This window comes from Fusarium mangiferae (genome assembly GCF_900044065.1).
Source record: "Fusarium mangiferae strain MRC7560 genome assembly, contig: FMAN_scaffold008, whole genome shotgun sequence".
Taxonomy (NCBI): Eukaryota; Fungi; Ascomycota; class Sordariomycetes; order Hypocreales; family Nectriaceae; genus Fusarium; species Fusarium mangiferae.
Genome location: NW_024573928.1, coordinates 599,533 through 623,253, shown reverse-complemented (window position 1 = coordinate 623,253; position 23,721 = coordinate 599,533). Strand labels below are relative to the sequence as shown.

The 23,721-nt window shown below is 44.7% G+C and overlaps 9 protein-coding genes across 9 annotated transcripts; 3 read left to right on the top strand and 6 right to left on the bottom strand.

Annotated features, from left to right (window-relative positions):
• Positions 1–3,437: 3,437 nt before the first annotated feature.
• FMAN_16151 (uncharacterized protein) lies at positions 3,438–4,484 on the bottom strand (the record flags this gene model as incomplete). Its single annotated transcript, XM_041833935.1, has 1 exon — positions 3,438–4,484. One exon carries the CDS (start codon positions 4,482–4,484, stop codon positions 3,438–3,440), a length of 1,047 nt encoding a protein of 348 aa, XP_041684249.1.
• A 2,062-nt stretch (positions 4,485–6,546) lies between these two features.
• On the top strand, positions 6,547–7,380 carry FMAN_11158 (uncharacterized protein; the record flags this gene model as incomplete). Its single annotated transcript, XM_041833934.1, has 1 exon — positions 6,547–7,380. One exon carries the CDS (start codon positions 6,547–6,549, stop codon positions 7,378–7,380), a length of 834 nt encoding a protein of 277 aa, XP_041684248.1.
• A 116-nt stretch (positions 7,381–7,496) lies between these two features.
• On the bottom strand, positions 7,497–8,905 carry FMAN_11157 (uncharacterized protein; the record flags this gene model as incomplete). The annotated part of the gene is made up of 2 exons (XM_041833933.1): positions 7,497–7,928; positions 7,973–8,905. The coding sequence occupies 2 exons, from the start codon at positions 8,903–8,905 to the stop codon at positions 7,497–7,499; spliced, it is 1,365 nt and encodes a 454-aa protein (XP_041684247.1).
• A 758-nt stretch (positions 8,906–9,663) lies between these two features.
• Positions 9,664–10,950, bottom strand: FMAN_11156 (uncharacterized protein; the record flags this gene model as incomplete). The annotated part of the gene is made up of 1 exon (XM_041833932.1): positions 9,664–10,950. One exon carries the CDS (start codon positions 10,948–10,950, stop codon positions 9,664–9,666), a length of 1,287 nt encoding a protein of 428 aa, XP_041684246.1.
• A 1,167-nt stretch (positions 10,951–12,117) lies between these two features.
• Positions 12,118–14,233, bottom strand: FMAN_11155 (uncharacterized protein; the record flags this gene model as incomplete). Its single annotated transcript, XM_041833931.1, has 2 exons — positions 12,118–14,003; positions 14,050–14,233. 2 exons carry the CDS (start codon positions 14,231–14,233, stop codon positions 12,118–12,120), a joined length of 2,070 nt encoding a protein of 689 aa, XP_041684245.1.
• A 1,208-nt stretch (positions 14,234–15,441) lies between these two features.
• On the top strand, positions 15,442–16,221 carry FMAN_11154 (uncharacterized protein; the record flags this gene model as incomplete). The annotated part of the gene is made up of 3 exons (XM_041833929.1): positions 15,442–15,542; positions 15,603–15,959; positions 16,011–16,221. 3 exons carry the CDS (start codon positions 15,442–15,444, stop codon positions 16,219–16,221), a joined length of 669 nt encoding a protein of 222 aa, XP_041684244.1.
• A 49-nt stretch (positions 16,222–16,270) lies between these two features.
• Positions 16,271–18,194, bottom strand: FMAN_11153 (uncharacterized protein; the record flags this gene model as incomplete). Its single annotated transcript, XM_041833928.1, has 5 exons — positions 16,271–16,418; positions 16,463–16,685; positions 16,727–17,291; positions 17,333–17,827; positions 17,871–18,194. 5 exons carry the CDS (start codon positions 18,192–18,194, stop codon positions 16,271–16,273), a joined length of 1,755 nt encoding a protein of 584 aa, XP_041684243.1.
• Positions 18,195–18,497: 303 nt separating this feature from the next.
• FMAN_11152 (uncharacterized protein) lies at positions 18,498–19,630 on the top strand (the record flags this gene model as incomplete). The annotated part of the gene is made up of 4 exons (XM_041833927.1): positions 18,498–18,650; positions 18,700–19,142; positions 19,185–19,383; positions 19,427–19,630. The coding sequence occupies 4 exons, from the start codon at positions 18,498–18,500 to the stop codon at positions 19,628–19,630; spliced, it is 999 nt and encodes a 332-aa protein (XP_041684242.1).
• Positions 19,631–19,805: 175 nt separating this feature from the next.
• Positions 19,806–20,609, bottom strand: FMAN_11151 (uncharacterized protein; the record flags this gene model as incomplete). Its single annotated transcript, XM_041833926.1, has 1 exon — positions 19,806–20,609. One exon carries the CDS (start codon positions 20,607–20,609, stop codon positions 19,806–19,808), a length of 804 nt encoding a protein of 267 aa, XP_041684241.1.
• Positions 20,610–23,721: the final 3,112 nt, after the last annotated feature.

Here is a 23,721-nt window from a genome sequence, read left to right as displayed (position 1 = left end):
TATTTTATATCTTAAAGTTATTTTATTTAATTATATATATAGAATAAACTATTTTAATGTACTATTATTTAATATTTATAATATAATATCTATAAAGAAAACCTTTTAAATAGCTATTATATTTATTAATAATAAAAAGAAAGCTTAATATATTTAGGCTATTAATACCTTTTATAAGCTATTTCTAGAATTTTATATATTTTTGTTATAAATTATTATTATAAATTATAAGCTAGCTCTTTTAAAAGCATTTATAATATATAAAGTCTTTAATATAATTTGTTATATTCTTTATTATTAATATATAAATATAAACATTTTTATAAAAATAAAGTAGTATTTTTTAAAAGCTATTTAAGACCTAAATACTTATATTATAATTTAAAATAGAAATTTTTAAAACTTCCTTAAGTATTAAAATAAACTTATAGAAAGTTAATTTTTAATAAATTATAAAAAAGAGCTTAAGGGTTTTTAATAACCTATAGATTACCTTAAGGTAGCTATTAATTATATAGTAAATATATAGTTATACCTTTAAAAGGAAAAGCTTATAAAGTATTATATAAATTATAATTATTATTATAATTACTTTATAACTTTAATTATAAGATCTATATATTTAATAATAAAGAAATATCTTTAAGCTAATATAGGTAATTTAATAATAACCTTTAAGAAGTTATATATATTTTAAAAAAGCTAATAAGTTATAGTATTTTTAATATAAAGTATTAATATAAATTTAAGCCTTATAACTACTATAAATTAATTATATAGTTTTAATAAATATAAAGTCTTAAATTTAATAATAATTATATTTATTAAAAAAAAAGTAAAAATTAATATTAATATTTTTAAGCCCTTAAATAGATTTTACTTTAATTTAAATATAGGAAATTATTACTTAATAAAGACTATATATAATTATTACGACTAAACAGGATATAGTACTTATATTATATATACCCCACTACTTTTCGCCAATTATAGACTAATTCACACCACATTAAAGAAGACTTACCATAAGCCGCTCTACTGGCTCACGATAGACTTATAACTCAGCCCACAGACTTACTATAAGCCTAACTTACTTAACTGTAAGCCTGCATAATATATATATATATTTATTTAGTATTAGATAAAACTTAGCTTATTAGCTATTAATAAGGCATCTTTACCTTAATAAGCCTTACCTATATTATTAACTATTAAGAGATATAATACTTTATTAATATATTTAGTTTAATGCCTTATATATCCTGTAAATATAAACCTAATATAGACTAGTTTTCCTATTTAAAACTATAACTATTATAATAATCTACTTTATAAATATATTATTTAAAGTTATCTTTATAAAGAAATCTTAATTTAATTAAATTAAGTTAATTTATATTAATATTAATAATATAAAACTTAAGATTATAATTTAAATACTTTTAATTTATTTAACTATTCTTTAAAGCCTTTATTTTTATAAAGAAAAGGCAGGCCTAAAAGAAGCCTTAACCTTAAAAAGAGTATAAATATTAAATCTATAAAAAAAGACCTTATACTTATAGACTTAATAGTTATAGTTAAATTTTATAATATAAATTTTAATATTAAGAAAATTTTAAATTTTAAAAAAAGTATTAATAAAAAAAGGTAAAAAATTACTTAATTAATTAAAGTTATAAAAAAATCTTTAGCTTTAACCTTATAAGTAATAATTTTTAATTAATAAATTAAAAAGATATTAATATTACCTTTTTTAATTATATTTACTGCTATTAATATATTTAAGGAATTAATAATAATACTATTATTAAAATAAGTAAAAGTAGGTAATTCTTATAACCCTAAAACTACTATATAGTAATTATATTAAAGGGTTTTTTTATAAATAGAAAATATAATAAATAATTTAATTAAAATTACTTTAATTAATTTAGGCTTTTTAATATTATAGTTAATATTATAACTTTTTATTTAAAGAAAAATAATAAATATTATAAATACTTAAATAATTAATATAAATATATTTAATTTCTTTTTTTTTAGTTAATATAATATTTCTATTAAGGTGCTATTTATATAGGTAATAAAAATATTTTTTTTTAATTTTAAAGTTAAGAATTAATTATAGTAATAAGAAATAACAAAATTATAATTAAAGATTTATATATTATTATTATTATAATATAAAATTATAATAATAAGCCTAAAACTTTAAAATTAAATTATAATAATAAGGATTAAATAAATAGATATTTATAAAGTAATATATTCTATTAGTTATATATAAATTATAGTATAAGTACTAAAACTGGTAATAAAGTAAGATTTAGCTATATTTTAAGTGCTATTTACCCCTATATAGGTGCTGTAGATTTACTCCCCTATAATAGGCATCGCACTTGTGAATGCCATGCCATAGCTTACAGCTATTGAAGGAAGCCCACTTTCACCTTCTTGTACTGGCACTACAGTTGGCGGTTAAGATGTCTCAGGCTACACAGGGTGTCAGGTTGAAATGGCCTCTTTGTGTCTTTCTTTATCTCTCAAGGGTTACCGTACATCGGTGGATCTCATCCCTGGACTAGAGCATTGACGCTTAGATAGGGCGCAAATTGAGGCCTTTCCGACGCATGCCTCGCTTTGACCCGAGGCCTGCCATGCATCGGGCATGGTTGCCAGGCTAGATGTCGCGCTTTGTCAAAATATTGCTTGTGACGACCATAGAATTCCAGTCGCTCTCTCAAGGCAGTTCTTGATCCTGTACCGTCGAGTGAATCGCATTTACTTAATCCACGGTTGTTTCATGATTATTTGGCTGTTCTTCTTGTCAATACGCATGAGTTAGATGTGTTATTTGTAGTTGAGACTTGTGACCGAGAGCTTAAATTAGCAGAGAGAACTTAGAACATAGCTATGTCTTGGAAGCCTGAATAAGTTCTGGTTCCTTATTTTCTTGGCTTGATTTCATTCAGATATACTGGTCTTTGAATGTCTACTAACTCTAAACGTACATCTTTATCCTCTCTACATATTCTCAGTCGTGCTTGCTTCATATGTGACCCGATACTCAAAAACTCTAACATTACTTAAAGAAACATGAACTGTCATTTGAGATTAAAAGCTTAGCGTAGTATGATGCTTGTTTGACGGCACATGACAGCTGTGAGATATCTCCCAACGCACTACTAGTACGAAGGAAGATACGAGAAAGGCCACAGATCTCAAGATGAACTCCTACAAAGTGATGCGAAATGCGTTATAAACAATTTTCAATTTCATAACAATTCAACACACGGACGGATGGATGGAGAACTGAGGTGAACAAGGGCTTTATCAACTATATAACGCCCGTTAAAAAAAAAAATACAAAGAATGCCTGGTTTAGTAACCATCATTCAAGCCTCGACGACTTTCCCCTGCCTGAACTTGCGAGATCACCTGGCCGAAGACAGACGAGTAAAATCGCTATCTGGTGCCATCGCCCAGTTTACCAGACCACGTAACGCCTCCTGGCAAGTCGTGTCATTTCTTACGCTCTTCCCATGGAGATGGCTTTCAAGTCCACCGAGGAAGCCAGAGACGAATTTCTGGCCATCGACAATCCAGAAATCCCTCACCATGGAAACCTTCAGTCCCTCGTCCCGATCAAGGTATGGAGACCGAGGCTGCTCTGTGCCTGGGAAGACCGTAGACCAAAGACGACGCCAACGACGCGCTTCTCCCACATCATACCGATCCCTCTTGATTAACCTCACTTTTTGGCTTTCTGTCAGCCCTATCGATGTCTCTTGATCCTTTCTCCTGCATGCATTCTCCAGGACGTGGTTGTCTCGATCAGTCAACGTTTCGAAAATCTTCCAGCATGTACGGCAATACAAAGGCTTATCATGATACCGTAAGAGATGCTTGATCACTGCCTCAATAGAGAACAGATCTTGTTGGACAAGACATTTCTGATGTTTGTCGGGTGCATGAATGTAAAATGGGCAAGCAAGATGAAAGAAGCCTTCTCTGCGTGCTGCGTGAGAAATTACAACAAATTCCTCCTCGCTATCATTCTCTTCGTCGGCTCTCGGAAGACCCGACTGCCATTGTGATGTTCTAAACCGTTTTCGTGGAGGCAACCTGTCCTTTGGTGGCGCAGTGTATTCTACCCCATCACTCCAACGGCTGAATCTCCCTCTCAAAAGTCGTTGTAGATCGGTTCCCTGCGCTAGAGACATCTGGCTGTGAGAAAGGCTATTCTCTCGAGATTGTTGTTGTTCGTTGGTGCTGATGACTTCATCGTCGTCATTGCTTGGGGGGCCCTCGCTTCTTGACGGGGTTGTGGCGTCGTTGAGTTCAGGCTTTTCACATTGATTGTCGGGAGGAGACAACGACCGGCCTGATCTTGTCCTTTTCAAGCCACTCTGGGTAGGCCGCTGGGTTGATTGACTAGTAAATTGCCTCAGTGGCAGCTTTCGAGACCTCTGCGGTATCATAATCAAATCTTAAAGCAGTTCCGCAAGAGATACAACGAAATCAAAAGGCAGTAGAGTTCTTTGCCATCAAGGACGTGAGGAGGCAGGAGCTGTAAAAATACCCAAGATGTAGGTGTTGTGGCTGAATGCAACGATAATCTTTAGGAAGATCGTCTGTAAAGTACTCACAGTCCTGTAGCCTGATTTAAATTTCAAAAAACTCGAGTTTTGTTGTCTGGGGCGTAGCCAATGAGCTTGCAGTCGAAGGGATGGTTACGCTAATCGTCACTCTCGCTTCGGGAAATGGTGTTATGAATGTGCCAATTAAAAGACACTCTTATCTTGGACTCTGCACATTCGTGGAATGGCTTTTCAGCCAAGGGCCAAACAGGTTCTTCCTCCACTTCATCTGAAATCCACACGTTGGAGTAGAAATGACTAGACTATTGTAGAGTCAGCAGATAAAGCACCTGTCGCAAATAGAATGCATGTGGTGAAACATGAGCATTGGCACACCACAAGCCTCCAATCTGAACTTGCCACGATTGTGGAGAGCTTGTCTGACGTTGAATTGCGTGGTTGGTGTGTACAACTGCCGACTCACTGATCCATTACAACGCAATGCATTTCCGGGCCTACCGCGAGTATTTATCTGAAACTAACATGCGTTATGTGGTTTGAAATAACATTTCGTGCACAGCCTGGCTTGAAATGGATGGCTGGGGTCTATTGTAGAGATATGCGATTTCCTGGTGACGACTGGGCCACGAATGCCTGTATTTCGTATTGCCATTGTGCCGTCTGCAGAGTAGCTAGGGCCCAAATCGCTGTACTGCATCTTCGATTCCCAGCTACTCTGGAGTCTGGACGGTACACCGAGGCGAAATCTCCGGTGGCAGGTCTGTTAGCTGGCTGAGAAATCATCAAATTATTTGGCATCAAGCGACGAAGCTCAAATGCTCAAAAAACATAACCAACCCTAGAATTCTTTGAAAGATAGGATATACGTCAGTCGATCAAAAGGCCATTGTTTTGTTGTTTCTTAAATCTGATCCAAATGACATGAATTTAAGCTGTAGAGCTTTTATGACCAAAAGATTCCATGTCAGTCCCAATTTCCTTCTTTGGCTATAAATGCCTTGCGAGTCCCATCATTGATCATTATTCAATGGAATTCACTGCTCATAAGCGTAAGTGTATATACAGAAGGAAGTCGTCTGGACTGCTTCGACAAGAATCACAAAGCAAGATACAGACCGTGATGGCAAGTGAACATATTAATAGTGGCCACATGAGCAGCATTCTCGCAGCAGGGTTTGACCTGATCTTCTGGGCGTGAAAACAGGCAGACAGGCCTCATGTTCACCTTGATTTGGGGGTAATATTTTCTGATTGAATGATCATCCTATAGAGAACATAACAAGTAGCTCTCATAATTCCACGTTCAGCCCAAGTATTAGAAATCCATAGAGTCCTGTGATATGCGAGCCCGACCACTGCGAAAGAAAGGACCTGTTTCGGCATGTCTAGAATAAGCTCTCGGCCCTTTTCTTAACTACCAATATGAAACGGATCAGCTGGACTGACTCTCCCAACATTCCCATGATACCGCTTACTTTGCTCACAGTAATCGAAGACATCACGCACAGAGTTTCTTACAGTCGCAAGGAGACTTATAAGAGTCAAACGATAGCTTAATTTGATCAATCATATTCGGAACACCGCTTATGTAAATATTGTTACGAATGTGACCCGGCTTAATTCTTTTGGGTGACCAGAAGGCTCTCGTCATACGTTTTCCCCGCTGAAGTAAGCCCCAGAGTGGCATTTAACAACATTGAACGTTGTATTGGTTGCTCAGCTTTCAGCTCTGGCAGCTATTGAATGGTGGCGGCGAAGCTGCATAGCTGAAGAAATGTGACTACACATCATCACATGCTTTTGGTAACCATTCAAGCAAGCTTAAATAGAGGCTCAATTCCAGAGAATCCCTTTATCTGTACCCAAACCAAGGCAGCCAATCTGCACTCCAGCACATCAACTTACCAACCAACCTACAACTACATATAATCAAGAAATAGCCATGGGTATCGATCGCACAGACCTTTACGGAGACAAGCTTGCGGAACTTGTGGTTCAGGACGTTTCAAACCCAATCCCAGCAGAAAATGCAATCCATGCTCGACTAACTGGCATTGATGGAACTGCTACTGCCATCCTGGCCAGCAAGATCAAGACGGCCACCGACGACTTTGGTGGCTTCGCCCTAGTTGTCCAGGATGATACAAAGTATGATGACTTCTACTGGCTCCAATTCATCACTCGACAGCTTGTCGTTGACAATGTTGCCAAAACCGGTAACCTCGTCAATAAAGCAACTACTCCAGCATATCAGCTGGTAATTGCTACTGGAGAGGTCACAGACTTCTCCACTGGTGCTGGAGCGTCAAACTGGAACACCTGCTGGGGAGTCGACTCTGGCCTCACCAAGGGCTTCTTCGCAGACACGTATGAATTCGCCAAGTCGGATGCCCACAAGATAACAGCCATCCTGGACCCTCCAAGCGTTCTGATGGGAAAAGTTCCAACTGACAAAGAGAAGGCCTTTTACAAAGATGCTCCACATGGTCTGGTCAATATGGAGACTGAGCTTGGAGATGGCCAGGGAATCTCCCGTGCCTACTTCTCTGACTATCTCTTGAAGAAGGCCAATGGGGATAATTATCGTGTCTATGCCCGCTTTGACCTGACGTTGACTTGGAACGCAAGGGAAGTGGGCAAGAAAAACTTCACACTCAACACTTTGGCTTCCACTGGGACCAACACGATACTCGCTTGCCATATGGCTGCTCTACGGCACACCACGACTCCAGGCAACGAGGAGTCTTTCCGAGAGTTTCGCAGCAAGATTATTTAATGAACCATGACTGGTTTTACGGCCGTACGTAGCAGGCACCTCCCATTTTCACAGAGCAGGGAGAGTGGTATTTTAGACGGTAGCGCAGATAGCGAACACGGTTATACTACTAAATGCTAGGTTCTGTGTGATTTCTCCCACTCATCCTTGACCTTCTGCACGAACAGTCCATACGCACTATCGCTATTCGGAATGAACTTGTTCCTATGCCCGTCCTTATCCTTCCAATAGAACGCCTCATCATGAACCCTATCGTCATCGTCGAACTGATAGCACTGAAGAGTGATACAGACAGTGCTCGATGTATTCTCCAGTTGGTGGACCTGATACTGGTCCTTGCCCAACCAAGTAACCTTGCCTTCTTCAAGATTCACCGGGTTACCAATCAGTTGTGACGGGCTTCCTTCCTCGACCTTGTCAAACCAGGATACTTGAATCTTTCCGTAAAGGACTCTGATGACTGCTGAGGCGTCGCCGTGTTGATGAATGGGTGATTTGTGACCTGGGGGCCAGATCTCCATCACATAGGGAATACCGGGAGAGTCGGCCTGCTGGTGTTAGCTGTAGTCGAGATAAATAACGGAGAACATACCAGATTATCACCAACCGTGATGCGAAGATAGGTCTCGGTTGGATCTTTAAAGGTGTCCTTATTCTTGAGGATAGCACCACAGTACTTATTCTCATCCCTGCAGCTCTCATCAATAGCTTCAGGGAGCTTCGGGAACGAATCTGGTCTCGCTGTAATCTTAGGTCCAGAAATATTATGGTACAGCTTCTGACAGGCCTTGGGCAGGTTGGCAAACGTCATGGCTGTCATGTTCTCCAGTATCTCGAGCGTCATCTCCGACTCGGGGATAACCACGGGTGGGAGATCAACAGTAACGGGCTGCGGCTTGTACTTGATGTCTTTGCTGGAGATAGGAGATTCATCCTGCTCAACTTCGGTGGAAACGAGGTTATCCATCCAGGCAGCATTCTTCTTCTCGAACTGGATCTCCATAAAGGTCATGGAATTGTTAATCAGAGATTGGCCATATCGGATGCGAGCGTTGCTTCTGTCAACAGAGATCCAATAGGTAGCTTGCTTCGTCAACGTGTCGAGCAAAGCTGAGGCTTTTCCTTTCGGAAACATGACAAGGTCGTAAGACTTGCTCCTGTCCTCGCCAGGCTTAAATGTGAGCTTCTCTTTGTACGCGACAAACTTGTCAGCATCTTTGTCCTTCTTTGAAAGAACGCAGTCAGCCTTGGTGATTTCAAGCTTCAGAGTCGGTTGTTCCTTTCGCTTTTCGGGGCGAATAATAAATGTAACACTTTCTTTGGGGGAATCAGCTTTGGCAGCAATGGTGCCAAGACCTCCCACGGCAAAGTCAATCCCAACAGGGATAGTCCTCCAGGAAGACGAGATTGAGGATAAAAGATTGGCGGGTTTGAAGGGGCTGATTTGGGGTTGAGCGTCAAGTTCAACAGGGATCTTCTCCTGGGGTTCCCAAAAGGGATCAGTGAAGTGGGACGGATCGGCCATGGCAAAGAAGTGATGATGAATCTCAAGACTGACTTGATGAGGAGATTCAATGTTTTTCAGTAAGAGAACTTCTCTGTATAAATAATTGTTCCTCGAATCCCGCTTTGACCTCAACAACTTGATCTATCAGTTGATAGACGGCCAAACCACCTATCGCATCTGTTGAATTCGTCATCCAAGACAATCCACTCAGTTGCAGGAGACTAGTGGCCTTCAGCTAGCCACAAGGACTCTTTTTGGGAAAAGATCACAGAAACAGTCGGTCTGGAGCGCACAAGTTTCCTTTTCGAGATAATTCAGGTCTCGCAAGATGATCGAGTGCGGGGGCGCAGAGACATTTGCCGCTTTGGCATCGGGACGAGATACTGTGACCAGATGCTCAACACCGTGCCAAAACTATCTAAAGTCTATTGGGATATTCTAAATTTGCTGCAGTTGAGCGTCTCGTTCACTTATCTTTGATAGCGGGATTTATAAATCTGAGTGACACTGCCGCATTACCTAGTACCTACCTGTTAAACCCATGAACTGTTTGACAAGACTACATCCTCTATGGAACCAGATCTGCAGTCAAAGACTGTTGGGGGGTTGATTCAACTCTCGCATTGGGCCTAAGCGGCTCATAACTGCATACATGTCTCAGGATAGCAGGCCTCATTCCAGGTAGCCTCAGCTCACATGATCACAAGAAGGTCAATGTCAGTTTCGTTTATTTGACTAGTTAGTGATGATCCTAACTGCACGGTAGCAACCTCTGTTTACTTTTGAGGAGCTCTTGCCAAGATAGTGCCATACTTGGAGTACGTGTTGTTGGATGAAGCAACGAAATCCTCAACTCTGAGCCCCGCCTTGGGCTGGAACACACAAATGACATCCGATCCTCCAAACTGGAAGTACGAAATCTCCTGCCCCTTCTGCAGTCTATCACCCTTCTGAACTGTTATCTTAACGGATGACACCTGTGCCATACCAATAGGAAGAACAGCAACCTTGCCCAGAATGGGGTTGTCGATGATGATCATGCCGCGGGTCTGCAAGAACTGATAACCAGGCGTATCAGGAGCGTCTGGACCGCACATGACACGCATGGGCTCACACTTGGAGTTGACTTCCATATACGCTGCACCTTGAATGTTCTTCGCTTCAAGGACCTCACCAGCAACAGGAGCATGCTGACGGTGATAGTTGAAGGTGTTGAGGAAGGCGTGCATCCAGACACCACCATGGAACTCATCCGCGTATTCACTTCCCTGAAGAAGAGACGAGATGGTCCAGGGGAGATTCTTGATCATGATCACCCCGTCAGACTCAATGTTGACAATGTTCTGATTGGCAACCGAATTGTCATACGTGCAGTCAGCAGGATACACAATGACACGGTCGTTCTCTGGCTCCGTGATAGGTCGCATGCCAGGCTTGAGATGGCGAGAGAAGAACTGGTTAAAGGTACGGAAACCGCCCTCTGGGACTAGAGCTTCGTTGTAGTTGTACTTGGGAGAGTTCTTTTGACTGAAACTCTCCAGAGACTCTTTCGTGAGCGAGGCAGGCGAGTCCATGAACAGTCCAATCAGCTGCGCATATACAACTATCCATGAGGAGAGCCAAGTGAGCGGCTGACCGACCTGATCAGGCGAGATGGAGGTCTGCAAGTTTGCCAAAGGAGGTTGATCAATGATGAAGTAGAGCATGCAGAGAATATCGTAGATATCCTTGCCTTCGTAGTTCTCATGAGGCACCCATTTGAGGAGATCGTTGGCAAAGTCTAGGAAGGATCGAGCATCGCTGATGTGCAGCTTGTCCATGAACTGAGGAATCTGCTGGTATGCAGAGTGGACAGCCTCATCAAGAGCACCGGGCTTGACGGTCTCAAGGTAGCCCGTGAGGACGATGATGACGGGATTGTAGATGACTGGTTTCTCGCCAATTTCAGGCAAGGGGATGATGCCGACAAGACCTTTGCGGATCTTGTCGAGGGGGCTTTTGGAGGGAGGAGGCGGCTGGAAGCCGATCTCAGTATCTGGGGCAGTGGGAAGACCAGAAGGCATGATGATAGTTTCAAGTAAGATGTTTGAAGTGAAGTGGTGGATGAATATGAGTCTAGCTATCTGTCGACATGAGCGCTATCACATTTATACACATCGGCTTGCTCTCATCCTCTACTCAGCTCCGCCGACCGACATACCTGTTCACTCATTCCGCTTTCCTTTCATCTAGGACTTCAATCGGTCCTTTGCCCCTCTCTTGGCAACATCAGAGGCAATCGCTTGCGCAACACAATGATGTGCTGTCAAATTATTCGTCAATTCCCCTTCGGCAAGTCTATCATGTCTCACAACCCCGCGTTCGTGCATCGAAACCCCTCCTCAGTTAACGGGAGCTGAATATCTTCTGCATCTACTGACACCGATGTGATTGGTCGGTAGTTGTTTTCTCAATAAGATCAAAACCTGCAGCTAGTCCAGGAGCCTCTGAGGGGAGGATCAAGACCGGAGTTGACTTGAGTTGCAGCATGTACTTCCGCCTCATTTATGCCGCTCTTCATGTGAAGTCCGTCTAGAAACAATACCATTGGGCTACTCCCCTTATCTCTTCTCTCTTGTCGCACTCACCGAGTCTTGGTTACGACTGAGCTGCCTCTTCTGGAGCAACAGACATGCTGTGAATGCAATGTATGTCGCACATTCGAGCGGGCTCCAATAGGTAAAGAATTGCAGCGACTCGATGCTGTCGGGAGCTTTTTTTTAGGACATTAGCGGTCAGATGGATCGGGCCGCATCCATGTCTCACGGGTCTTTTTCGCTTTAGCCAGGAACTTGACCTTGAGCAGCAAGGACGCCTGTTACTTTAGAAGAGGAGGCTGGAATAGGCTCAGTAGAGAACCCCTCAAGCTTTCGGTAAATTTACCGAAACACTTTCGTAGTTTTATGGTCAAGGTCCTTTGAGTTAATGTCTGCCTGTTCTTGATTCGTAGAAGATACGTTTACATGCAAGATAAAAATGTGCTTTTCACGAAGCAACATGATAATTGACTGGGGGGTCAGGTACTGAGGGCCATGTTCTTGTCTCCTCTATGTTTCAGTAAGCCTTCACCGCCATTGACAATGCCAATTAACTAACGCATTCTTGAGATGAGTTCCTAAACGCGGCTTCCAATCAGTAAAATGTTTAAAACTAAAGAATGAGAATGTCGTAGAGCTCAAGTATACGTGAAACTAAGTATAGCTCCGCTCCCATCTCAGCTCTGGGCCGTTCAGCTCCGTCGTCAAAGCAATCTTTCCAATCTCTCGCTCTGGATACACATCACAAACCCGAACCTTGACATTTTTGATAATTTCAAGTCTGTCAGAACCACTTTTTCCACTTCCTTCTTGAGAGACATCTACGAATTGAGAATCTCTTATCAGCCCGGCAACACTATCCAGGAAATCGGGGGCTCTGATACGCTGACGAACAACGATATTGGCAACGGCGCAGATCATCAGCACTACAGTTGATAGTACTGTCGTTATGAACCAAGGCTTGTTCAGCTTGTATATGTCCCTGTCAAATTCTGTCCATGTCGCAGTAGTATTCTGCCAGAGCACTGGTCCGCCATCGAGTGATAACCCCTTACCCCCAGTCAACACATTCACTTCATAGGTCGACATCGTGATGGTATTGAGGACAGTTGTAAGTCTTCTTTCGATGACATCCGGGGGAAGAGAAGTGAAGCATCCCAGTTTGTTTGTAGTTTCGGGGTCATCCATGTAGCCTCCGCGAATTCGCTGGAAGACTCCAAGGGGGTCCCTCAGATATATCTCAAGGGTGCTAGGCTCCGATGCATGATGGCTTGCGCCTGTAAATGGCAGTTCTCGCAGAATTCCTGGCCCTAACCTCCAGCTTGAAAGTGCTGTCAAGTTTCCCTTGACCGGGTATGATGGCGTGTGCCTAGCCTGTTTGGCCTGGCACACAAGGTCAGCATCGACCGTAGCTCTAATACAGCCGATTTGCATGTCGATATACGAGGTACTTATTTCGCAAAGTCTGAGCATTTCCGTGGTTTTGTATGTAGCGTCAGCGCATCCGCCTCCCATCACAAGCTGCAACTTTGACTGTGGTTCCATGTCGAATGTGGCTGAGAAATGCTCCGCGAGCGTGGAGGTGTTTGGGAAGTCGAACCAGATGTTTGGGTATCCCATGTTAGGTGCCGCTTGACCCATGTATTGGTACCTTAAGGGAACGCTTGAGCTGGTGTTGTGATACCATAGCGCTGTGGAACCGTTTCTGACCCATTCGCTTCCATTGAAGGCATTTCCGCAAGAAAGAGTCTGGTAATTGAAGTGAACTGTCATGCTTGAGTTTCCTGATCTTTCAAATGAGCCACCTCTGATCGGAAGTCCAATCAGTGAAGCATAAGGAACGATTTCATCTTGAGGAACAGATACCCAAGCATGAGGGTCATCACTGTCGTATCCTGGTAGGAGTTCCAGAAAAGGGATTCGCACGTTTCGCCATAGATCTCTACGCCCACAGCGAGATGCTTCCCACTTACCCCCAAGGTCAGTGATTGTCTCATTGTAGTGCGGGCTACTCGTGTTGGCATGCGAAACCAGGATATCCTGAGTCGAAAATGAAGTAGAAATAATAGTCCTCATATCTGAAATAAGGGATGCTCCAGCTGATGCTCCGAAGAAGACACTCGCCCCAGCGCGGTAGTACTGGAAGACCTGACTTCTGTTATTCCCAAGGTAGTATGTTGCTGGCGTCTTTGTGGAAATAGGATTTGGCTGGAGACCTAATGAGCGGAGTGCGGCTTGACCTCCTAAAGGACTCAGGGACCATATTGTAATGACACCGATGGCCCAACTACCAATCCATCCCATCGTGAGGATGTTCTTCAGAGCAGAAGCCGTGGTCTGACTAGTCAAGAGAAACTCTAGTGAGCCTAGTCTTGATCCTCTTTCAGCACGGAAGAGTGCGATGGATTTCAGTAATGGTCCCAGAACAGCAGCGAACAAAATTGGCCACAAGGTGGAAGCAACGCTTAGAACTTCTAGTACTGTGTCGCCAAATGAGCTCTGTTTTTTCCCGTGCAAGTGAGCCATCATGGCAAGGATGACTATTGCCTGGTGAGCTTCTGTGCTTCTTTGACTCATGCAACTTACCTGAATATGCGATAGGGATGAGAAGAAGTAGCACAGCTAAGCCTACTCTCCTGCTCCAGGACGGCGAAGATTGTCGAAGTGGCTCTCCAACACCAGAGGAATGAAGGACTGGAGTTTTTCCAGTTTCCCGCGATGCAGTCGATGAGATGAGGCTTCTCAGCTCCAGCCGCACAGTTTCATCCATGATGCAAGTATCTGTGAAATTATGAGAATCTTGAGGAGTCCTGTATCCTGCACCCAATTGGGGGCCTTTTGTATGTAAGCCTCCAATGTAGTACTCATAACAGGAAATCAAGAGACAATAATATCTGTACACGCCTCACGCAAAATTGGTGGCTTTTTGCCTTGCTTTTTCTTTTTATCCTGAGATTCTCATCTCCAGGAGTCACATTCTCAAGAGACGTGCATCCAGCTGCATAGCTGTATTTAGTTTTGGTTGGTCAGGTTTCTCATGTGTGTTGCACAAAACGCTGAAACTGTCCGAGGAATGACCTCCATGTGACAAGTGGTGGACGCTGTTGGTCAAGAAGGCTACAGCCTGCCTTGGAGCTGAAACCCCCATGCAAGAGTCTCAAAGCAGCCGGTGTTCACGCCTACGAGGTTGCGAATCAAAATATTCCTACAGAGTAAAGAACTATTATGACAATATTTTTATGCTGCGAAGCGGTCGAGTAAGTTGGAGATTAATGCAATGAACTCAGCCCTACCTTACAAAGTCAACACCAACGTTTTGTTTAAAGTCAATTGGACTCATCTTATCGATAACATCCATCCGACGGATACGGGATTCCGCTAGCTCAGTGATCACCCCTGCAAGATAAGCACTAAGCCTCCGACAACCCTGCAACAAACCCTCAGGGAGCAAGAAAACATGAGACCTTGATATTGGGTGTCCAAATAAACTGAGCAAAACTATCCTAAGCCTTAGGCTAAGTTACCTAAGTCTTTTTGTCATTTAGGATCAAGGTCTCGAGTTTTCTTTACTCCCCTAGCGGACCACCAATCGCCATTCCAGCGGCGGGTCAGTCCCTTTCTGGTCCGTGGTGTCTCGAAATCTTGGTACTCTCGATACAAGATTCCCAATTCTTTCCTCAAAGCCACGAATCGACGATGCTTATGAAGTAGCGAGAATGGAAACTACATTAGAAGATCAGAGCTAGTCAAATGTTGTTCGGTCATTTAACGGTCAAAGTGGCGGGGATCGGCAGCTGAAACGAAAGCGCCTCGAAAGGATCAAGCTAAGAGCCAGGGTCTCCCCAGCTTACGTATCTTGTTTAATCTTCCCTCGGACTCCAAATGCGAGTGTCTTGTCTCGTCTCATCTTTTTAATTCAATCCAAATCTCATCTCATCACAGCCTCAATTCTTCACAGCCTCGCTCGCGCCCGTCAAAATGTCGACCGTATCGCCAGAAACAACAAACGCGGATGTGATCTCGCCTCCAAAATACACAGCAAACGCTGAATCCCCCCGCGACGAGAAAATCGCAATTGAGTACGCCGCGCTACAGTACACTACCCCCCAAATTTCACGCGACGCTGACAAGTGAACCAGGCAACCTAAAGTCGACGACGAAAACCTCCCCGAAGTCGTTACCGAGCAGACCAGCCCAGCGCAAATGAGTCCTCCCCCCGCAAGCGAATACCGCCCCGTTTCGACTGTTTCTCCTGCGCCGGAAAGTACATTGAACTGGGACGGTACACAATCGCCGCCGATCCTGCAGCATCCTGCTCTTGCGCAGCAGCAGTACGCGGGGCATCAGTCAATGGCCATTCCAGCGCAGCAGGTTCCTCCTGGAGAAACTGTTACGCCGTTGCATTTGCTGGCTGATCAGGCTGATATGATGGATTGTCCGTTTTGTCAGCGCCGCGCTGAGACAAAGGTGAAGAAGTCTGCTTCTTCAATGACACAGTACGTTTACTCCCCAACTGATCACAAGTGAGGTATCTAATTGAATTGTAGTATTTATGCGACTGCTCTTTTCTTCACGACTCTTTTCGGCGTTATCTTCCCTTACGCATGTCACTGCGCCCCAAACATCAGCCATTTCTGCAAGAACTGCGGTCGCAAAGTCGCATTCAAGGAGCGCGGTGGAGAGATGGAAGCACTGGGCACGCCAGATCATCTGAGGGAGGTCTCAAAGTACCCAGCTGCTCCGCCTAAGCAGAAATGAGCAGCTACGGGGGCGGGTGTGAGGCGTTGGCAGCGATCTATTGTCTAATCTAATGTTGCGGCTCTTCTTCCGCGAGGAGAGGTGCTGTCTCGGGTGTCTTTTTGTCTTTCTTCATCCCGTAGGATGCGACTGTGTAGATACCGAAAATACCCATGAATGTACTGAATGCGAATGCGAGGATGCCCTTGAGCGTGAAGCTGTGACTGTTAGTGGTGTCGCGTGAGGGTTTGGGGGGACCTACCCTTCTGGAAGACGTGGTGGAGGGACGTTTTCGCCGGTGAGATCGAGGAGATCAGTGTTTCCTGCTGCGTTGCCGACGGTAGGAATGTTACCGGCTTTGCATGCGTCGAGGTGATTCTGGGGAAGCTTTAGTGAAGCTTGTAGGGCGAGGGGATCTTCAACAAATGTAGCGATCAACCCAGAGGTGACGTGCCATTCGATATGGCAGTGGAACAGCCAGACACCTGACCATTAGCTTGGTTCAGGACTCAATCGGGTAACATACCTGGGTTATCAGCCTTGAATCTCAACACCACATTGCCATTTCCATTCACGACAACTGTATCTCGTCTCATCGGCGTCTCCGCAAACTCCACCGATCCATCAAAGTCACCAGCGTCATCATCACTTCGATGCAACACCTGAAAGTGATGACCATGCAAATGGAACGGATGTCGTCCATCATCTCGGTTGTTAATCACCAACTGCACAATCTCATCCTTCTCCAACACAAAGCTATGCGTATACGTTCCATAGATCTGAGGATTCGTCGCCTGCTTTCCACTCGTCAACGCAGTGTAAAGTGTCGGAACCTTGGGAGCTCGGTAGGTGATGTTGTTGAAGAAGGCGTAGTTTGCGCCGTCTCGAAGGTTATCCATGATGACATCAAGCTCGATGCTTCTGCTTGGTTCAGGAAGTCTGGCCATTTCGTCGTACGCCACAAGATCCATATCATCATAAGGATCAAAGTCGTAGACGACGGACGACTTTGGAAGAGGCTTTTCGTCATCATATACAAGCCATCCTGTGACGTTCCAGTTGAGATCGTCGGGGAGAACGTCAAAGAGATCCTAAACGGTCAGCCATGTAAATCAAAGAGTGGCAAACTTACAGTATCCATGCTCGCAACAATAGGAAAGTTGGCTGATGAATTCTCCTTCGTCGTGACCAACACACTGCATCGCTGTCCAGCAGATAAATAAACCATATTCGCTTGAGCCGGCTTTGTGTAGGCACCATCAACCTCCACAATCGTCAGGTTATGTCCTTCAATCCAGAAATATTGTCCCGCAAAGGCACCGATATTCGCCAACCTCAAAAAGTACGTCTTGCCTGTTTGTACAGGTACTTTGAAATCTTGAGTTTCGTTCATGAGAGCTGCTTGAGGGACGGGCTCTGCACCAGTTGGGTTTCCTTTCCTCATAAACTCAGGAATCAATGTCTGCATCTGATCGTGATACCAATCCGAGATGGTCATGACAAGTTCTTCATCGTATTTTCCTTTGAAAGGTGACTTTGGATCGTGAATGATGAGAGGACCTCGAAGTCCATCAGGGTATTGACTCTCGGTATGTGAGTGATACCAATATGTGCCGGGTTGAGTGATCTTTCAAGTCAGTATATCTTCGGCATAGAGACAAGAGACATACCGTAAAGTTGTAGAGAAACGACTCTCCAGGCTGAATAGGACACTGCGTAACCTGCGACGGTCCATCCATGTGATTCGAACCATTCATAAAAAGCCCATGAAAATGCAAACTCGTAGACTGATTCCCCAGATTATTCCTCACATTAACCAAAACCGTGTCCCCAACACTCGCTTCAATCCTCGGTATCGGCCACTGTCCATTAATCCCTATCGTGGACCTCTCAAAAGCACCATCTGGATTCGCCCTGACCCAATCAACAGAAAAGTCATAAGACACCGTCGCAGCCAAAGCCGCCGGCAACAGAGCCAACCGCGAGATCCTCATGTTGACTGGGGATGCAAAGGTTGGAGGAGGGATTGGGGGAAAGTGGATCTTATCAATCAGATAATCCGACGTCGGACGAAGAGAAAAATGTCATGTCATGCGCGGTTATTTAAGATTTAGGGCTTCTCTTTGGACAGAATTTTCTTAGCCTCGTTTGATTCGACGGTCATACGATCAATTGTGGACATCGTGTGACCCTTTTAGTCTCAAGCGGCCGAGGCAGAGACGAGCTTGGCAAGCGGTTATCGGAAATTCTGTTATCTGATCTTTCTGATCTTGCATCGTCAAAAACATCGTCAAAAAATGCTCGATTTATTCTCCGTGCCCGTGTTCGTCGTCGTCTTTCGGGAGACCCTCGAGACTGCTATCATCGTCTCGGTGCTGCTGGCCTTTCTGAAACAGACGCTTGATGGATCTCAGCGCGATGCTGGTATTTATAAAACCTTGCGCACACAGGTACATATTTAAACTGAGTCAATTTAGAGTGCAATGGCTGATTCTCTAGGTCTGGCTGGGAACGGCCTTGGGTCTTGCGTTGTGTCTCATCGGCTCCGGTGTAATTATCGGGATATTTTACATTCTTGGTAACGATACCTGGGCTGATCATGAGTATTACTACGAAGGAGTGTTTTCGCTCATTTCGGCTGTCATCATCACCATCATGGGCGGTGCGTTGTTGCGTGTGGGTAAGATGGAGGATAAGTGGAGGGCCAAATTGGCAAAGGCCATTGAGACACCAGTAACAGCGCAAGGAAAACGAGCGTGGTTGGTTAATCTCTTTGAGAAGTATGCCATGTTCGTGTTGCCCTTCATCACTGTTCTTCGTGAAGGTATCGAGGGCATCGTTTTTGTCGCTGGTGTCTCATTTTCTGCACCCGCTTCTGCCGTCCCTCTCCCCGTCATCATGGGATTGATGCTGGGCGGCCTTGTTGGCTATGCTCTCTACCGGTAAGTCAGTCGATCAATTGACAAACGTGTCTAACATCTCAGGGGCGGTTCATCTGCGAAACTGCAATATTTCCTCGTCGCTTCGACATGTCTTCTCTACCTCGTCGCAGCAGGTCTGTTCTCCCGCGCAATCTGGCTCTTTGAGCAACAGCAGTGGAACAAGGTCGTCGGCGGTGATGCCGCGGAACTCGGAGATGGTCCTGGATCATACGATATCGACCGGAGTATCTGGCACGTCAACGTGAGTAGCCTCCTCAGCCTTGCGAACCCAACTGACAATCCAGTGCTGCAATCCTCAGCTCAACGGCGGTGGAGGCTGGGCTATTCTGAATGCTGTTGTCGGATGGAACAACTCCGCTACGTACGGATCTGTGCTTGCCTATAACCTGTACTGGGTTTTTGTGATTGCGCAATTTTCGCTCATGTCGTTCAAGGAGGATCACGGACATTACCCATTGCTCAAGGAGGAGGACACAAGGACTGATTAATGTGTTGTTTGTTCCAGTAAATACATATCCATCGTGTGCGCCCAGATACTCTCTACATGTCCTTTTGGCTGTCTTCGCCGAAGCGTGCGCCTTGTCAAAGTGTAAATAGTCCACAATCGCTTCAATCGCTTCACCCTCTTCGCCAACTGTTTTCTCCGCCCTCCCCAATTGTTCCTCAGTCGTCGTATCGCGGCTTCTTGCGAGGTCGTCCTGGTCCACGTGCAGTCTTGCGCTTCTCAGCAGAAGCGCCGCTAGCCAACTGCTTAGCCTCAAACTTCTCCAGCTCGCCCGGCGCGATTAATCGCAGCTTCTCCTCGTTCTCCCAGGTAGAGTCGTTTTGCTTGTAGCCGACCCACTGGACTTCATAGCTGGTCTTCTTTCTGCCAGCGGCGGGGATACACTTGAGGATCTTGAAGACGTGGTAGACGTCCAGCTGAGTCGCCTCCTCTCGGCCTCCGAGCTTGTCCCAGTACTTGTAGACCAGCGTGGGCACCTGCTCTTGGAGACTCCATTCTGACTCCCAGGTGGTCTCGCCGCCTTCCCATTTGACTTTGATGTCGACGGTCGAATTGTCGGGGTCGACACGATGCTCAATGAACTCGTCAATGGCCACATCTTCCTTAAAACCGGGATTGGCGGGTTTAGGCGCATCGCCGTTGACCTCAACACCGTTCACCTCGTCTCCATTGAGCTTGTCGCCGTTCTTCTCAAGGCTCTTTTCGGGGGGCTCGGCAGGGGAATCGGAGACGACGGGTGCAGATTTCTTCGCGGGGGTCTCCGTCTTAGGGGTGCTGACTTTGGGGGTTCCGCGCGGAGTGCCAGCCTTGGGTGTGCCAACTCGGGATGAAGTTCGTGGGGTTGCGCCCCGAGGAGTATTTCCACGAGGAGTTCCGGTTCTCAACGCAGGAGAGGCCTTTGTGGTGTCGGGCTTCTCGCGATGGACCAAGCCATCTTCCTTGGAAGGGCTCTCCGCAGCCATAGCGTCTCGGGTCTTCAACGGGGAAGCTGGAAAGTCGTAGGGATCTGGATTGTGAGCGGAAGCAGCGACATGCGAAGGGGAGAAATACCTTTGTTGGGTGATACCATGACTCTGCAGCGAAAACCACGGTAGTCGCGATGACTTTGCGATTGTTCGCGTTGAGTTGTGTTCAGCGGTTGTGGTATTGCGTCACTGTGGTTAGATGCTGGTCGCAAGTTGAGCTGAGCGTGGGCGCGTTGACCGGCAACGCGTTGATATGGGGCTGTAACGCCACAATCAGCCACCACGTTTGCTGACTGTCTATCGGCAATTGATGCGGCTGCAGATGAAGACATAAAGAGAGTTTGCAAGGTGAAAGAGCTGATCTGAATGTTATCCTTTATGCCTAGAAATCGCTCGTGTGACTGATTCACCGACCGTTGAAGAGATCGGCATGCAATTAAGAACCGCTACGGGCCATGCCGCTTGTCATGACTATGCCGTCATCGTCAACAGCACACTGTCCCTGTCAATTGACAACCCCCAAGATTGCTTGTTCTTATTGGCGGTTCTATAGCTGGCTTTTAGTGAATGGTGCTGGTGTAAATCATTGACATGATGCGACGCATAGAGATCAATTGAAGAGTCCACGTATGTTTCGGCATGCTCGGCACGCACACAGGCTTTAGGAACCGAGGTGCAAGCATCTCATGGCGTACGTGCGTAAGAACTCCTTCGCCTATCTCCTAGCTACTCTTTCATCGCGAGTGAACGACATATCTGCTGCTATGCTGACCCACGATGGGTGGTGGCTGATGCTCATATCATGAGACTAAGCTGCAACAGACCATCACCTTTTTTGATGCGGTGTCTTCCCGATATGCAGCAAAACAGTTCCATGCAGCAGGAATCTCACGTTAATCTGAACTATATCAAGATATGAGATCTTTGTATATGCTGTCGCTATAATGTGGGCACTCAAGTCTTGCCCATGTGTCATGATGGCTTTCATGTGTCCCGCCAAACGTCTGAGTCAGCTTCATCTCAGACAAATGCCAATGGACCCCTTTCCAACTGCTTTCCTTCTTAATCTTATCTTTGGTAACGGTAAGTCCGTGCGATCGAATAATTTAGAATACTGCCTCTCATACAGGGGTGTAGCTTGAAGAACGGAGGCGAGGCCTTGATGAGCTTTTTGTTTCTTGGTATGATGGCTACAGTGCCAAGAAGCCATTTATGAGCCAATCACTCTGAGAAGCCTGGCTTGTCTTAGTAGAAACAACCTCTATAGTGCATAGGTTCAAATCATCTTTGTCCTCAGTGCGGGCTATGTTCTTGGTTCAGTTTAGTTCTCAACTTCTCATGGGCCAGGCCGCCAAGCACTCCACTCATGAGTTCTTAGGTTTTGTCGGTTTCTGAAATTAGTACTATATAGCACATAAAAGGCTTCAACTCTCCTGGACATTTATATCCATTTCTTTGAGTTGTGTATAAACTAAATAAAGGTTTGTGATACGATGTGTACTGGAGAGCTGAACTTGAAGAGTTAACATGCAAGTTATAGGGCCAGTAAATACTACTGAAATTGTAATGCTAACGAGGAGTATGGGAAGTAAATTAACGAGAGGATATTAACGCTAATGGCTTGAACCAGCACAAATAACTTGAAAGGTCGACGCGAACGTTGTTGTGCATTTAAGTGATTGCATGGGCAAAAGCCGAGGATTCGTCCTTGACACAGAATCAGAATCCAACAGCCTTCATACCATAAATGTGAACAGAATCCCAGTACCATGTTAGTATATTCTTTTGAAGATTTATATGGCTATATAACTCAAACGAATATAGATGAGCTCTCCGGTATGTCAAAATAAACCCTAGCTACAGGGTAGGGTCAAGCAACATCAATACATAATATACATGCAACCACTCAGCGAAAAGGAATTGCAAAAACCCTCCACTAGTGAGGAAGTACCTTAAACGCCATCGGGCCAAGTAGCCGGCAGATCATGCTAGGTTAATAGCCGCCAGGCAAACTAACGCCACCCGCATCGTCAAGGATACAGTAGTATCGTTCTCGATCGTACTCCTGAGTGGGGAGATGTGCGATATTGGACACGAGATCATGTAAGTCTTACTCTATCCAACTGCTGACCGTGGAATTCTCGATCTATCATCGGTATTTTCCTCCTTTGGCGATGACTCTATTTGGTGGCTGTATTGCAAATGATCATCTCTATGATCTGAGTTCCAGATCGTCTTGGCAAACAACATTCACGGGCAACAAACACAGAATAGGCAGCTAATATCTGACATATTTCATCCTTTTCACAGCTCTTCACGTGAAACCCGGCTTAAAGCGTGCAAAAGCGAGCAAAAATATTAAGTTAAGGGACAATCCCTTGGCCCGGGCACGTCATCGGCCAGCACCCAACAACAAGTTAGCTTCAACACAGGCAAACCAATAGCTCAGCAATTCACTACACAGCCAAGAAATAACAAAAAATATTCTTGAACTTTTGTTCAAGCTATTGTAGATCAGGCAGGTGAGCTTACTTGACGTGGTCTGAGGCGACGATGGTGATATTATCGCAGCTCCCGTGTGGCAAGCAGGGATCTTCGGGGAGTACGGCCTTACAGGCTGAAAGGGACTGAGTTTATTATTATTGTTTTAACTATCTTTGGAAGTATGTGTGTTCATCACGCAATGCCTCGGGGAGTCACACGACGCGGTGCGCCCTGTTGCTGGTCAGGATGAGCGTGGGATGTAATTTTCTTGACAAGCAACCACTTCCATCGATCCTTGATGCATACTCACCCGTTCTTCCGATCGTATACCTCATACACAAATATCCACAGCTGAAATTGGAAGGTAGTTAAGACAAAGACCTAAATTGAGCCTCAACAAGCCGCAATCCCACGAGCCTGGATCCTTATACAAGCGGCGCGATGCCCGGGGAGACTTTTTCTCACCCATGCCCAGAGTGGACCAACTGCGCATGTCACCCAAACCTCATTGGTCAACTGGAAATAAGCGTGCGATCACCTCAGATCGCGTCATCGTCCTAGTCACTCTAAAAACACCAAGCAGATATTTTCATGACACATTAGCTGCCCACCAAGAGCTTCACCC